This window comes from Alosa sapidissima, chromosome 6 (assembly GCF_018492685.1).
Source record: "Alosa sapidissima isolate fAloSap1 chromosome 6, fAloSap1.pri, whole genome shotgun sequence".
Classification (NCBI taxonomy): Eukaryota; Metazoa; Chordata; class Actinopteri; order Clupeiformes; family Clupeidae; genus Alosa; species Alosa sapidissima.
Genome location: NC_055962.1, coordinates 17505681 through 17520242, shown reverse-complemented (window position 1 = coordinate 17520242; position 14562 = coordinate 17505681). Strand labels below are relative to the sequence as shown.

Sequence of the window (14562 nt, the reverse complement as noted above, 5' to 3'; positions counted from 1 at the left end):
AGTTACCTGGCCGTGTAAAACATTCCCCAGTGAAGCAGGAAACAAAGAAATTATAGCTGCAGGGGTCAAAAACTGCCACACTACAGTAGGCTACACTCGCGTGCCTAAACAAACGTGTTTGTTGTATAAATGTTATGCTGTTTTTTGCTGTTGTTTAGGTGTGTTTACAGAGTCATGGGAGTTTCTCTTCCCTAATTTGGGCTGGTGATCATGAATAACCCCGCTATTCAGTCGAGTGAATCATTCAGTAAGACTTGTGAAATGCCCCTCTTGATGATGAATTAAGCCTAAGAGACAAACTTTTATATTTTTTAAGACATTTTAAGGTTTAGCCTACGATTAGTCATTCATTTATTAAGATTACCTTTGTTGTTGTTTAATCAATTTCTATGCTATTAAAGATGCTGTTATGGTTAAACAGAACAGAAACAAAGTTTGCTTGGGCTCGCCAGTAGAGGGAGTAGTTGCCCAGTATTTTTTTTCAAATATCTCATTACACATGGTACAATGGTATTTAATCATGAGGGTACAACTCACTCAATGTTTTTTGGAATACTTCAAAGCCAAGTGATTCTTGAAGCAAAATTGCTGAAACTATACTAACACTTAATAAAATGCTTAAAATAAAAGCACATTAACTGTCTGATTTGAACTCAGTTTATAACACACTTTTATGAAACTTAACTCACTGTTTGCTCTGTTTGCAATTTAATAACGCACTTATAAGGCTGCTCTGTTCCAGACAGTAGCTGATTCACCAACAATTTCATTGTTTTTCTACTTGCCCACTCACTTCCAATACCTTAGGCAAGAATTTATTTTCAGTGTGGTGATGGAAGTTTATGACCACCAACCAGGCTTGGAATTTCACCATTCTGGGGGCAAGGCCACTTGGCCTTCAGTTGGGCATATTTGGTGGGGGGCACAAAGGCCACATGTCAGGGCACCAAGGCCAAAGTAAACTATACAGTAGTAGGCTATACAAACGGCTACTGAACGCAAATCAGTAGTAGAGAGAATGCACGTAGCCTACGCAACTAACACTGTTAGCCAATTCACTAACTTAAGACTTCAGTGCCATCATATACAACATTTTTTTGCACAACAAATACAGAAAGGATGGAGGCAGCAAAAGTAGAGGAGTAATTTCAGATGGGGCAAGAACAAGGTGAATTTGTATGCTTGTCAAAACGTAGTCCTACCCTGCATTAGAGGAGCTGATCATCATACCAAACATACTCGCTGTTTAAAGTCATACACCACGGCAAACTAAAACTAAAATGTTACAAAGGTGGCAAAATTAATATAGGCTATTATTAGCCATGACATTACTAGGCTATGAATTGTTCGGTTTTTTTTTTTTTTTGGGGGGGGTTACAAACGTAGGCCTATTCAAAATCATCCCCCCCTCTGGTTTTTACACAAATCGCACCCTGGTTAGCACACTATAACGTTACAGCACAGGGTAATCCTAATTTTATGCATCAAATTTATTCCAATCCAACTCAAAAGTTTTAAACAACACAAAGTGAAGGTTTTATCCAGATCAAAACCAAGAATAGATTATGTGATCTAATCCAATTTCAGGATCCTTGTTTCCCTTTGAACAAGCCATTTTCAAGATTTGATCCAATCCGATAGCCGAAATCCTGTAACTGAAATCCGATAACCGAAATCCGATCACGTTTCTTTTGAACAATTGGGTCCAAACAATCAAAAGTATATTTAAAACTAAAAAGCTATGATACCTCATGTTCGTTTTGCTCGGACCCCGTAAATCACCGCTTGCGGTTATATTTCTAATTGTTTTCCAACAGTGTCTCAGCTTTCCAAAAGAGAGCAGGCATTTGATTATTGGCTACAGTATGTAGGAGCAATGCCCTCCTAAGTCAAAATGGGGCAAACGTATAATTTATAATTGCTCAGATTTGCTAAAGAAAAGATTTGACACATGGCACTGACAATTCAATAATGGGCTTTTTCACCACCTCTGAGCATCCACTAACCTGGACCTTTTAGGGGGCTTTCCTCTCAGGGTGAATGAGAGGATGCTTAATTGCTTTTTACCTGACATTTTTGAATGCAGATGCAATGATTAATGCATCCATGGCCAGGATATAATTATATGATGATTTTAAAAGTGACCTATAACAATAGGCTATGCAATACACTTTAATTTGTTTAGTGCTAATAAAATGATTAAGCCTATTTGGAGTGAGAGATGTTTAGAATGTGACAATATGTCAGTCATCGTGTGAACGAAAGTAGGCTATGACTAGGCATAGGCTACTTGTTATGAGCAAGTGTTGTCAATGAACAGGCTGTGAAACTGTTGGCTAAGTTACAGACAGCCGATTTCGCTTTTTACTTATTCAGTGAGGCGCGGTGGTTTATGGGAGGAGTAGTTCCTTCGCTCGGAAATGAAAATATGTACACAGTCTTGTACCTTTGACTTTTTTTGGATTTTCTCCTCGTTTTTTCACTCGAAATGATATGTTGTATGCTTATGAGTTATGCCGTAGCTGGTTAGCCAAAGACATGCTGTAGGCCCTAAAACTCTTCAGGGGCCGTATTCACAAAGCTTTTTATCTTACCACTAGGAGTACTCCTAAATCGCACTAAAAGATTTTAGCTAGGAGTTTTCTCTTAAAAGTTATTCACAAAGCCTTTCAGATCTACTCTTAGTAAGGAAAAATGACAACTCCTAAACTAAGAGCAAAGATTCTATAGTTAACTAAGATGAATCATAAGACGATTCACCAATGGAACGAAATGGCACTAGTTCCGGACTCCTAGATAGGCGTGTCAAAACATAAACTTTTCTCTGAATAAGCAATAATAACATATACATATAATTTTGTATACTATTTTACAGTCATTGTTTGTGTGTGATGCCAATGAAACACTCTTTCGGACACGAAATGAATAATTTCATTTCCCGTTAACCGAGCTAGCTAGCTAGCTAGCTAACGTTAGCACAGTAAATGGAAAGTGAATGGGAATGTTCGCTAGCTAGCTAGCAGCTAAGAACTTTGGTTAAACTTATATATTGTTGCAAACAAACCTGAAATAACATATGTTCAGCAACTTTGTGGTAGTCTACTAGTTCTAGCAAAAAATATGTTAGATTAGTTTATCAACTATCTCTGTGTCTAGAGCCTCTGAGAACAGGTGGCTGTGCACCAGAGCTTTGAGGAGACAGTGACAGATCACGAACAAAGCTATTTTTGTCTTTATTTGTTTCGTTGGAAAAAACAATTTCAATGTCGGAATATTAGAGAGACATGTGGCTTCTAGAAATTTGGTTCAAAACTTACATCGCTGAATGTAGGGCTAAGGGATTGGTCATATTCTGTGAAAATGTTCATTTCTCCCATAGGAATACATAGACACTGGACCTCCCGCTAGACTCCTAAATGGGCGTGACAGCTTCGAACACAACGTGCCAGAATTGACCCTCTTTATGAATCGTCTCGCTTTATCAACCGTCTCTGCTAAGAGTGAGTCTTCGTTGCTATGGATGACGTCATTACTCATGCACGAGCTTGACTGACGTGACCACCTTGATTGGCTTATGATTGTAACGCGGGAATGATTCCAAACACCTCCCTTACGATGATGAGTGACAGGTGACAGGTCTGAGAATGCGTGCGCTACACAAGTAGTGCGAAGGACGGAAGATGATGAATAACTGAATAAAAAGGCCTAGCCTAAATGAATAAAGAGTAAGGCAAAACAAATAGCCTAGTAGCCTAATGAAACATAGGCCTACGGATTGATGCAGTAGCCTATCTTTGCAACATTATTAAATTAATCTGTCACCATGCCTACGTTTGTAAAGAGGAGAACATTTTAAACGTTACATTTAATTTACATGTTGACAATGAGTAGTTTTGGTTGTTGTTGGTGGTGTTATTGCATCCCTTCTATGCCTACAATGCAAAATTGTTCCCTCGCTATTAGCTCCTGTTGCCGCATACGCATTTCAAAACATCGCGACGTGAAATGCCACAAAAAGGGTTTGTGAATAGGTCTTAGTGAGTTAGGAGTCCTCTCGACTTCTTTTAAGCTGTCCCAGACTTAGGTGCTACTTTTAGGTCTAAAATGCTTTGTGAATTACTTTTAGTGAAAAAAATTAGGAGTCCTAAAGTTAGGAGTGACACGCCCATTATTTTTAGGAGTTGCTCCTAAATTCGCCACTTATGAGCTACTTTTAGCCTTAAAATTCTTTGTGAATACGGCCCCAGATACGGATTTTTCCAAACGTCAATGGGACACATGAATGGGAATCTTACATCCGGCACCTAACCGCATTTTGGCTGTGGGCGGGACTGTGCAGCTCTATTGTCATTGGTTTGCCAAAATCTGATTTCGTCTCTGGCACGGTAAGGTGGAGTAGAGAACTCCCGAGCGCACCCAGAGCGCATCAGAGCGCACCTAAGCTGCCAACCAATCCGACGTCAGCTGTTGGAGTCTACAGAATGAAGGTGAACTGACCAACAGAATGATGAACAAGCACCTCTCAGCTGGGCTGCAAACAATCAGTTCTCTGTGAGGCCGGTCGTCCGACGCAACATATAGTTTTCAATTATCTATATTTTCAATATAGTTGATCAAAACTTGATTAATGAGAGTCAATGACTGGCTGATGAGATTTTATTGCAGTTAACAACGTCATCTCAGATAATTTGAAGTTAAATTCCGCACTATGGCTGGAGATGGAACTACAATAAAAAATCGGATAACGAATTTCCTCCGGTCGCCCTCCATCAAACTGAAAAGGAGTCGCACGAAGGAAAACCTAACAACTAAGGTGAGCCTTTCACTCCTGAAATATAACCTATCCATAGTCACACACAAAGTCGTTGTGTATTACGATATCATAGCCTACCTAAAGGACGGTTGGCTAATCGGTATGCGTTTTAAATATGTGATAGGCTAATCAACTGCTTGCTCTGTGGGCAAAGTAATTCTGAAAAGCTGCGCTCAGTTGCTTTTGTGCAACGAAAAATTAGTAGTTCTCATCATAATTTTTAGTCTTCTAAATGTCAGAGTTGTGTCGCTTTCTATGTGAAGAGAGAGGCCACTCTATACCTGGCCAAAGCTTTGATCTTCAACAAGGATTCTTGACCTCTGAGTGAATGAAACAACGTGACGTTTCGGTTTTATCAACATTATCATCTGAATAGATTAATCTCGTAGTGGTTATATCATTAGATAGAGGGCCTGTGTGAAGTTATATCTTGCTTTGGTAGTTCTCCTGTATTTCTTTCAGATATCATTGCCATTCTGTACTTTATCTTCTTATCTTATTAAAGAATATTACATAGATTTGTCTTTTTTACCAAGTTAGTCATTAACTTCTTGTGCCTTCAAATAAACTCCAATAACATGATCAGGGCTGGATTTGTTATCTGCCTTTACACAGATTAAGTGTGAGTGTAACATTATTTGTTTTATGTTAAATAAACTAGTTAAACCATACATTATTATATTGTTATATTATTTTCAGTTGTACAGTTCAGTTGTAGGCCTACATAATTTCCCTATGTTTAGTATCATATGGAATGCCACACCTTTGAAACAAATATGTCTGTTATAGACTAGCAGGAATGTGAAATATTTAATCTCATTTCATCAGATGAACATGTGATGGTGATTGTGGAATTTTGTCACACCTTCTGTGTCCCACAGGTGACCCTTGAAAGGGTGCTGGGTGTCACAACCTCTGGGAACAGTGGCCTGACCTGTGATCCCAACACTGGCCTGGTGGCCTATCCAGCAGGGTAAGAGAATGTGTGTGTGTGTATGTGTGTTTGTGTGTGAGAGAGAGAGTATAAGTATGAACAAAAGAGAGATGGAAAAGAGAAGGAGTATGTATAAACTGAGCTGACAAAAAGTCAGACAGACAGTCTGAAAAAATAGATAGACAGAGCAAGACAGACCGACTGAGAGAAAGAAAATATATAAACAGAGACAGAGAGAGAGAGAGAGATAGAAAGAATATTGGTGTGTTAAAGGAGAATTCCGGTGTGATATTGACCTAAAGTGTATTGAAACATGATACCGAGTGTGAACGTATGTCTCATAGCCCATCTCGGCTTGTCCCCTGCACTCCAAAATCTGGCGCTAGTTAGCCGATGCTACCAACAGCTTTTTCAATAGTGGTGCTTCGGCATCGGGCTAGCCATGCAAATAAATCACTGTTTTACACCCATTTACGAGGCTCAATGTATCTCCACACTTCATTGGTAGACTTCCGAGGGCCCTGACATTTAAAACGAGACATTGAGAACTTTGAAAAAGCACTGGTAGTTTACTTACAAGACGATTTATACAGACAGTATCTTCACGAAGTTTAGCGTTTGCAGCCATCTTGAATTTAGTCACGATAAGTCGAGCAACGAGTAAGAATGAACAGCTATGATAAGGGATCAGATTCCAAAAAGAATTCAGTGGAAATGCATGGATTCCAGTTGCTGCTACTGGAAGAAACTGGAATCCATGCATTTCCACTGAATTCTTTTTGGAATCTGATCCCTTATCATACCAGTTCATTCTTACTCGTTGCTTGACTTATCGTGACTAAATTCAAGATGGCTGCAAACGCTAAACTTCGTGAAGATACTGTCTGTATAAATCGTCTTGTAAGTAAACTACCAGTGCTTTTTCAAAGTTCTCAATGTCTCGTTTTAAATGTATCATAAGGGAAATGACAGCTTTTTGTAAGACTGTTATCCAGCTGTATGAATAACATTGCAGCACACATAGCTGTTGTCTCAGTGGTTTGTTTTGCATTTGTGTTTGTGTGTGTGTGTGTGTGTTTGTGCGCGCGGGCGTGTGCTGCCTAAACATTGTGTCCATTGTGCTGAGTAGATAATCTCTATGCAGGTCAAGCACGCAGCATTTGTAAGGAGGGCGGTGTCTGGTCCTACAAGAGAACTAGGACTACAGCCTGGCACTATGCCATGATGTGTGTGTATGTGTGTGTGCGTGTGTGTGTGTGTGTGTGTGTGTGTGTGTGTGTGTGTGTGTGTGTGTGTGAGTGTGTGTGTGTGTGTGTGTGTGTGTGTGTGTGTGTATGTGTGTGTGTGTGTGAGTGTGTGAGAGAGAATACTTATATTTGGGATGCAGTAGTGAAGCACTGGGGGAATCCTTCAGGACCATGGACAAGGGCCTTAGAACATTTCCAGCAGAAGATATTTGGACTATGCTGCTGCTGCTGCTGCTGTGTGTGTGTGTGTGTGTGTGTGTGTGTGTGTGTGTGTGTGTGTGTGTCTGTGTGTGTGTGTGTGTGTGTGTGTGTGTGTGTGTGTGTGTGTGTGTGTGTGTGTGTGTGTGAGGGAGGGAGAGAGAGAGAGATGGGTGTATGTGTGCATTTGTGTACATGTACTGTACATGCTTTATCTAATATCTTTAGTGCAAAGCGTAACTCTCTTGATCTCCATGTCTCTAGATGTGTGGTTGTGCTGTTGAACCCAAAGAAGAACAGACAGCAGCACATCGTCAACACATCCCGGTGAGAGGCACCTATCTCCCCTAACTAAACTAACTAACTAAATCTGTCAGGTCATAACTGTGACGTCTGTCCATCTTAGTCATCTAAGGGGAACATCAATCTAAAACGTCAGGCAATTTAGTTGGTCAAACCTGTGTAGGTGCTTGATTTGATTATTGTGTAATTACACTACTATTGTGCTAGGCAGTAATGTTGGGATTACCTTGCAGACTGTTTCGGTCTTTTTGAATTTCTCTCTTTTTTTTTTCTCTTCTTTTCTTTATTTTGGCCTTGATGATACTTTCATGTTCAGCTCATAGTAACCAATAACTCTCCTAAAAGTAGACCCGTTTGGCCTGACGAGTTAAGCTATGGGGCTACAAAGAGGTTTGTCCCAAATCACATTCTTGAAAAACATTCCCTGGTGTCCGAGTACCACCTGTGTTGTGCTGGACTGAGCTGGCCATGGTGGATCTGATGCAGGGCAGGATCCGCCTTAAAGGCGGTCATGGTCAGAGCCTTCTTCAGCTACAGAAGCTCTTCTTTGTTCAGTTCTGAAGTCTTCTTTACCCCTTTGCAGGAAAGCAGTCACTACATTAGCCTTCTCCTCAGATGGCAAGTACCTGGTCACAGGAGAGGTAAGTGCTTTCCCCTTTTTCTCTTCGTTTTTCTTTCCTTATCTTCTCATCTCCCTTCTTACAGCATCAGCTTAACTGTACCTCCTGATTCCTCCATCATGCCAGTTGCTGTACTGTACTGTACTGTACTGTACTCAATTGAGTTGAATTGGTTTGTTACATCACTTTGTTTATGCAATGCCTAAACACACACACACACACACACACACACACACACACACACACACACACACACACACACAAACACAAACACACACGCACACACATAAACCTAATGCAGCAGAATAGGAACATTGTGGTGGTGGTGGCAGGTTTCCCAGATGTGTTTGTTGTGTGCCTGTCTATCCGTGTGTGTGTGTGTGTGTGTGCGGAATGTCAATCCCAGCCTTCAATTTGTGCTGTGCAATGTGCATGTGTCCAGCCGATCCACGTAGCCCCATTTATCTCACAAACGTGCTAGGCTTCACTCCCAGGGATTAATTAACCGATTAATCCTTAATCCGATGGCCCAGACCTGACCCAATGCTTGTTGCTCTGCAAAAGCAGAGACAGGGTGCTGTCAGCCCTGTGTGAAGGGTGTGACGTCCCTCCCTCCACCCCTCAGTGTCCCGCAGTTTTCCACAGCAGCTGTGTTTGCTCAGAAGAGCTCTTTATCATTTTTAGAAGTTCAGGGTTTACCAAGACTGATTTGTAGGAATTCTTAAGATTCTCTCAGATGAGGTATCTTATTTTTCAACGGTGTTCTTCACAGTGTAAGGTTCTGAATGCTGTGGAGGACCATTTTAACAGGGTTCTTTGGTTCCACAATAGTACACCTTTTGACGGTTCCTTCACGGATATAAGATCTGTCTATCTAGACGGCATACACAGAATGTATATACAGTATATTTATTTATGATATATTATATATGTTTATCTTAAAGTTATCTGTGACCTGTCAGATCAGAGTTTGTGCTGTCTGCTATGGTGTTTGCTGTGCTAAAGAGGCACAGCCAGACACACACACACACACACACACTGAGGAGGCTAATCTTGTTACATGAGGGAGTTAATCTCATTGCTCAGGACATTTCCTTCTCCATTGTTCTTGGACCTGAATGGGCTGCTCTGTTTATGGGCCACCCTCATCCCCCTTCATGACATTTGGCCTTCGTGTGGGGCAACACGCTCTCAGATTACAGTAACGCTCGCACAGACAGGATGAACTTTGACCCCTGAGGGTGGTGGAAGAATTCTGTGGGTGTCAGAGGCAAATATTTCAGAATTCTCTGTCATGGGTTCAGTAATTTTCTTCTGCTGTTATCATGGCAGCCCGTTCTCTGTGGCAAGGCTCTTTCCTGTCTGGTCGAATGGAACAGTTGTCTTGTCTCTCTGTGTTCAGTGATAAGTTGTATACTATTTCTCATTTTAATTGTTTATTTTCCTATCTTTTTACTTTTCTCACACCATATTTAATTTTTTTGTCTTTCCCCTCTTTTCCTCTGTTCTTTTTCTTTCTTATTTTTCTTTCTATTCTAATGATCTCTCGTTCCTTCCCACTTCCTCCCTTTCTTCTCACCTCGCCTCTCTTTCTCTGACACCCCCAGTGTGGCCACCTGCCAGCGGTGCGTGTGTGGGACGTGTGTGAGGGCTCCCAGGTGGCCGAGCTGCAGGGTCATAAGTATGGTGTGTCCTGCGTGGCCTTCTCGCCCAACAGCAAGTACATCGTCAGCGTGGGCTACCAGCATGACATGAGTGTCAATGTCTGGGCCTGGAAGGTACTAAACACACACACACACACACAAACACACACAGACAGAGAAATGTATGTGACATAAAACACAAAGTATGTGTGAACAACAGTGTTTGATCTCTATTTTTTGCTTCAGAGAAATATTGTGGTGGCTGCCAATAAGGTGTCCAGTAAAGTGACGGCGGTGTCCTTCTCAGAGGATAGCTCTTACTTTGTGACGGCAGGAAACAGGCATGTCCGCTTCTGGTACCTCGATCACTCCGGTTCTGCCAAGGTACACCACTAATGACAAAGATTTGCTGCAAAGATTCAAATTTAACTTCTAGTTTAACTACCGATTTATCGGAGTATGCCTTGGCATGTAAATGACGAAACTAAACTAAGAAATGTGAGCACAGAATATTCCCATGGTGTATTACTATGCAGATGATAATTGTTATGGTATGTTATGGTATATTTCTGTGGTATGTTATGGTACATTACTGTGATATATCACTATGGTGTGTTTATCTGCAGGTTGACGGCCCTATGCCCTTAATGGGCAGATCTGGCCTGCTCGGAGAGCTCCAGAACAACTTCTTCTGTGACGTGGCATGTGGGCGTGGCAGTCAATCAGGAAGCACCTTCTGCATCACTTCCTCCGGGCTGCTGTGCGAGTTCAACGAGAGGAGGATGCTGGAGAAGTGGGTGGACCTCAGGGTGAGTGGTCCTAATGCTAACACTAGTAACCTTGTCACTAAGTGACATGAAGAACTAATGTTAGGGCTATGTTCCTCCTCAAAAGGAATCATACATCTTTGATTTAGAATCTCTGGAATGTTCAGACTAGGATACATTAAACTGTCTGCATTGCATGTCACTCAGGAAGTTGAACCAAGTACTATGTAAGTGATGACGAATGCCAGTGTTGAGGCTTTGCCACTATTTCAAAAGAATCAATTTCATTCAATTAATTGTTTGACCCCATTCATTTCCTCCTGGTAATGTAAAGATATTGGCAATCAATCAGAGACGAGAGTAATCTCACTTTGCACTTGTTGGAAGAGCAGCCTGTAAGTCTTGCTGGTGTCTGTGTTCCCAGTGCAAGGAAAACAGACACCAGCCCAGTGTTTCCCAGTCCCAGACCTCTGCTTCCTGATTCACTCAAGTGGAGATTCACCAGGTTGTCTGGTAAACATCAGTCAGCACACACACAGATAGAGTATCTGAACCTTGTTGACTCATTAGTGTAGGGGCTTCCTTATTGGATTGTGGCCAACTATCAGAGGAAGCTGAGGCCAACTGCGGCTCCAGGTCGAAGCTATTATTTGACGATCCTTTGGCTAGACCTGTGGGGCTGGCCCGCATTGACCTTCCTGTGTGTTAGTGTGCATGCGTGCATGTGTGTGTGTGTGTGTGTGTGTGTGTGTGTGTGTGTGTGTGTGTGTGTGTGTGTGTGTGTGTGTGGTGTGTGCATTTTGTCAATGAGGCCTATGTGGATATGTGTGAGATTAGGGTCAGAGGGGCCTCCTCTGTAATCTCCTGATGAGGAAACAGTGTTGGGAAGTAACAGAATACATGTAATAGGATTACGTATTTAAAATAACAAATTTAAGCAACTATATTTGAATACAGTATTCAGAATTGAGTTAACTGCACTGGCAGGAGTCATGCATCCATGAATGTACCTCAGTCCTAAAAGCCTGAAGCAAGTGCCTTAACTGGAAAGGTGAACTGTATAAAAGTTCATCATTCATTTTATATATTTTTTTAGGTAAGACAGCCTTTTGAAGGCACTTCATCGTTTACATGTATGGTTCTTGTCCATAGACATTCATAAACTTAGGCAGACATATAGACATATACATAATAGAATAGAAATAGAATCAAGTAATTAATAATTTAATATAAACATTTATTTTAAGTGAAAAATATGAATAGTCAATGTTTTTTAAAATACTTTAAAAATATATATTTAGGCCTAGAAATAAGAATTATAATGTGATCCTCCTTCACGGCCTGGTCAGAGGCTTCGTCAGTCTTCAACAGATGAAGTGGCACAACCCAGGGTTAAAATGCAACAATGCCAGTATCGCTTGGGCTTGATGTCCTTCACTTGGTCATCCTTCTTCTGGGTTTTCCCGTTCTTCCCACTGCGCCTCTCTGCCTTCCTGGCCTTCTTCTCAGCCTTGGCTAGAGCTTTCAGCTGTTTCTTCCTCTCAGCGTCCCTGACCTTCTTCTCCAGCTCCATGAGCTGCTTCAGGTCCAGCTGATCTGCTTTCATGTCTTTACAGCCACTGGTGCTGGGAGTATCCTGAAGAAGAAAAAAAATCCTCTCTCAGATATAAGTTTTCTAACAGTAAGGCCAGTCAAGCTCTCATCTGCAGGCTGTGGCGCGACTGGCTGGGGCACCTGCACCGTACGCCATCGACCCTGGTTCGATTCCCGCCCCGTGGTCCTTTCCGGATCCCCCTCCCAACTCTCTCTCTCACTAGCTTCCTGTCATTCTTCACTGTCCTGTCTCATTAAAGGCATAAAAAGGCCAAAAAAAAAGCTCTCATCTACAGTTGCCTTGACCATAGGGCATTAGGAAATGATTGTAGCGTTGGGAAGTACTGAGGAGCAGCATCACATTAGCGATGGCCTGGTGTTTCTTGAAGCACCAGCCCTTTTGGGCTTTTCTGTTCAGGGCAGTTCCACTCAGGTGTTTGGTACTCTGTATTATAAAACACAAGTATGGGAATGTTCGAGAGATTTTTGAAACTTTACAGTTCAAGTTTATGTACAGTATATAGCCATTAACGTACACAGTGGTGATTCAGCATGCTTTAGACTTGCACTTTCACCATACACATTATACATACAGTATCAATTCATGGCCACTATTATCAGTGTTTTAGAAAAGCAAGCAATCATATCTCACCGCCAGTGTAGCTGGTTGGTCCCTGAGCTCCTTCATCAGCTTCTGTCTGCTGACAGCCACAGACATCAGAGCAGACCGCAGGGCCTCCTCTCTCTGCGTCCTCTCTCTCTCCCACTCTGCTCTCTCCTGAACACGCTCTCTCTCCAGAGCCCTTAGCTCCACTGCGTGCTCCTCACTCTCCACCTGCAGGAGCTGCTGCAGGTTCCTATGGTTCTGCTCGAGAGCGGTGAAATAGTCATCCAGCTTCTTCAGCTCAGAGGCCCCGTACCCCAGCTCCACCTGTTTCGGGGTGACCCCCTCCTTATGTCCTGCCACACCATCAATCTTCACTCTCTTGCCATCCAAACGCCCTCTGATGGTGGTTGACAAAGTTGCCTTAAAGCTGCAGTTGGCAAGTCTGACAGATTGAGGGGACACATTTTTGAATTTTTACAACTCTCATGCCACCGAGCACCCTCTTATCAAGTTCGTGCTCGTCAGTGCGCACTAGACTGCACCAGACTGTGATTGACATTCAGATCTCACACAGCTCTGCTCTGATTGGACCAGAAGAACCGGGAGCTGTGGATTTTTGCAAAACAAATAACAGGCTCTAGGTGGAGGCAGAAGTGCAGATTTTTTTCTAAAACTGGCTGATTTATGTTGTTCCGTCGGAGAATAGTGAGTCTGTTTCAGTGAATATGATCAAAAAAATCTTTTGTTTTAAAAAAAAATCTGCAGTTTTAAGGTGTCAGACTTTATGTTGTGGCTGATGACACCTACGAGGGTGACCTCCTCAGCACCCTCTCTCCCCAGGCTCTCTCTGATCTAGTGAGGAGCCTGCACAACCAAGAGCTTGGAGTGATGATGGTATGCCACCTGTATGCCTTCTGCCCTCTCCATAATGGCTGATGGTGTGAGCTTATTCACAGCTGTATGTGTAGCCATGAAGATATACAGAAGTCTGTAATCAATCAGAAACAAATGAAGCTTAGGAGAGAATACATTGGCCTATTTACACTGTGACCTTTTTTGCCTAATCAGTTTCCCCTTCGAATGTTAACAGGCAATGTGGCGGGAATCCTCACCACCGTCTACGTCATCACTTTCACTCGACGATTTTGTTTTATGAAGCCCTTGAAAACGATCTGGGTATTATTATATATTTGTGTTACATGTAAGAGTCCGATTAAAACGGCCTACCTTTCAATCAGAAGATGGATGTAATGAATTCAATTATGAATTCAAGGTAAGAGTCCGATTAAAACGGCCTACCTTTCAATCAGAAGATGGATGTAATGAATTCAGTTATGAATTCAAAGTAGAAAATCAAGCCAGAAATGTGTTTGCATGTCACTTTCTTTCTAAAAAAGATATGCAGCCTGTAATCTGCAGTGGAATACATTTTAAAAGCAACCCACCCAACACACTGAGGAAACACTCAACAGTAGTTTGTGTGTGTGTGTGTGTGTGTGTGTGTGTGTGTGTGTGTGTGTGTGTGTGTGTGTGTGTGTGTGTTCACCAGAGGTGTAAAAGTCTGGCTTCAGTAAAAGTCCTACCATGTATTGGTTCTACCTGTGCACTTAACATATGTGATTTCACTAATTAGCTGATCTACCTTAAGAATTGTGCTAGTTAGAATCAGATGATTAAGTGGAAGGTTGGAACCAAAATGTGGCAGGACTTTATCTTTCTGCAGCCAGACTTTTACACCTCTGGTGTTTACTGGCCTAAGTGTGCATTATGTGTTTGCTTATAGAAGACAGTGAGAGTGGTTCAGGGCACCTTGGCTGTTAACTGCTTTTTCACGCTA

At 41.9% G+C, this 14562-nt stretch overlaps 1 protein-coding gene across 1 annotated transcript in view; it reads left to right on the top strand.

The window, feature by feature from the left end:
* The first annotated feature begins 4708 nt into the window (after positions 1 to 4708).
* LOC121711991 (mitogen-activated protein kinase-binding protein 1-like) overlaps positions 4709 to 14562 on the top strand; it is a 24179-nt gene continuing 14325 nt past the window's right edge. The window contains exons 1-7 of the mRNA XM_042095893.1: positions 4709 to 4813; positions 5695 to 5786; positions 7457 to 7519; positions 8079 to 8136; positions 9723 to 9893; positions 10005 to 10142; positions 10385 to 10567. Coding sequence (XP_041951827.1) covers positions 4709 to 4813; positions 5695 to 5786; positions 7457 to 7519; positions 8079 to 8136; positions 9723 to 9893; positions 10005 to 10142; positions 10385 to 10567 — 810 coding nt within the window. The remainder of the gene's footprint in view (positions 4814 to 5694; positions 5787 to 7456; positions 7520 to 8078; positions 8137 to 9722; positions 9894 to 10004; positions 10143 to 10384; positions 10568 to 14562) is intronic.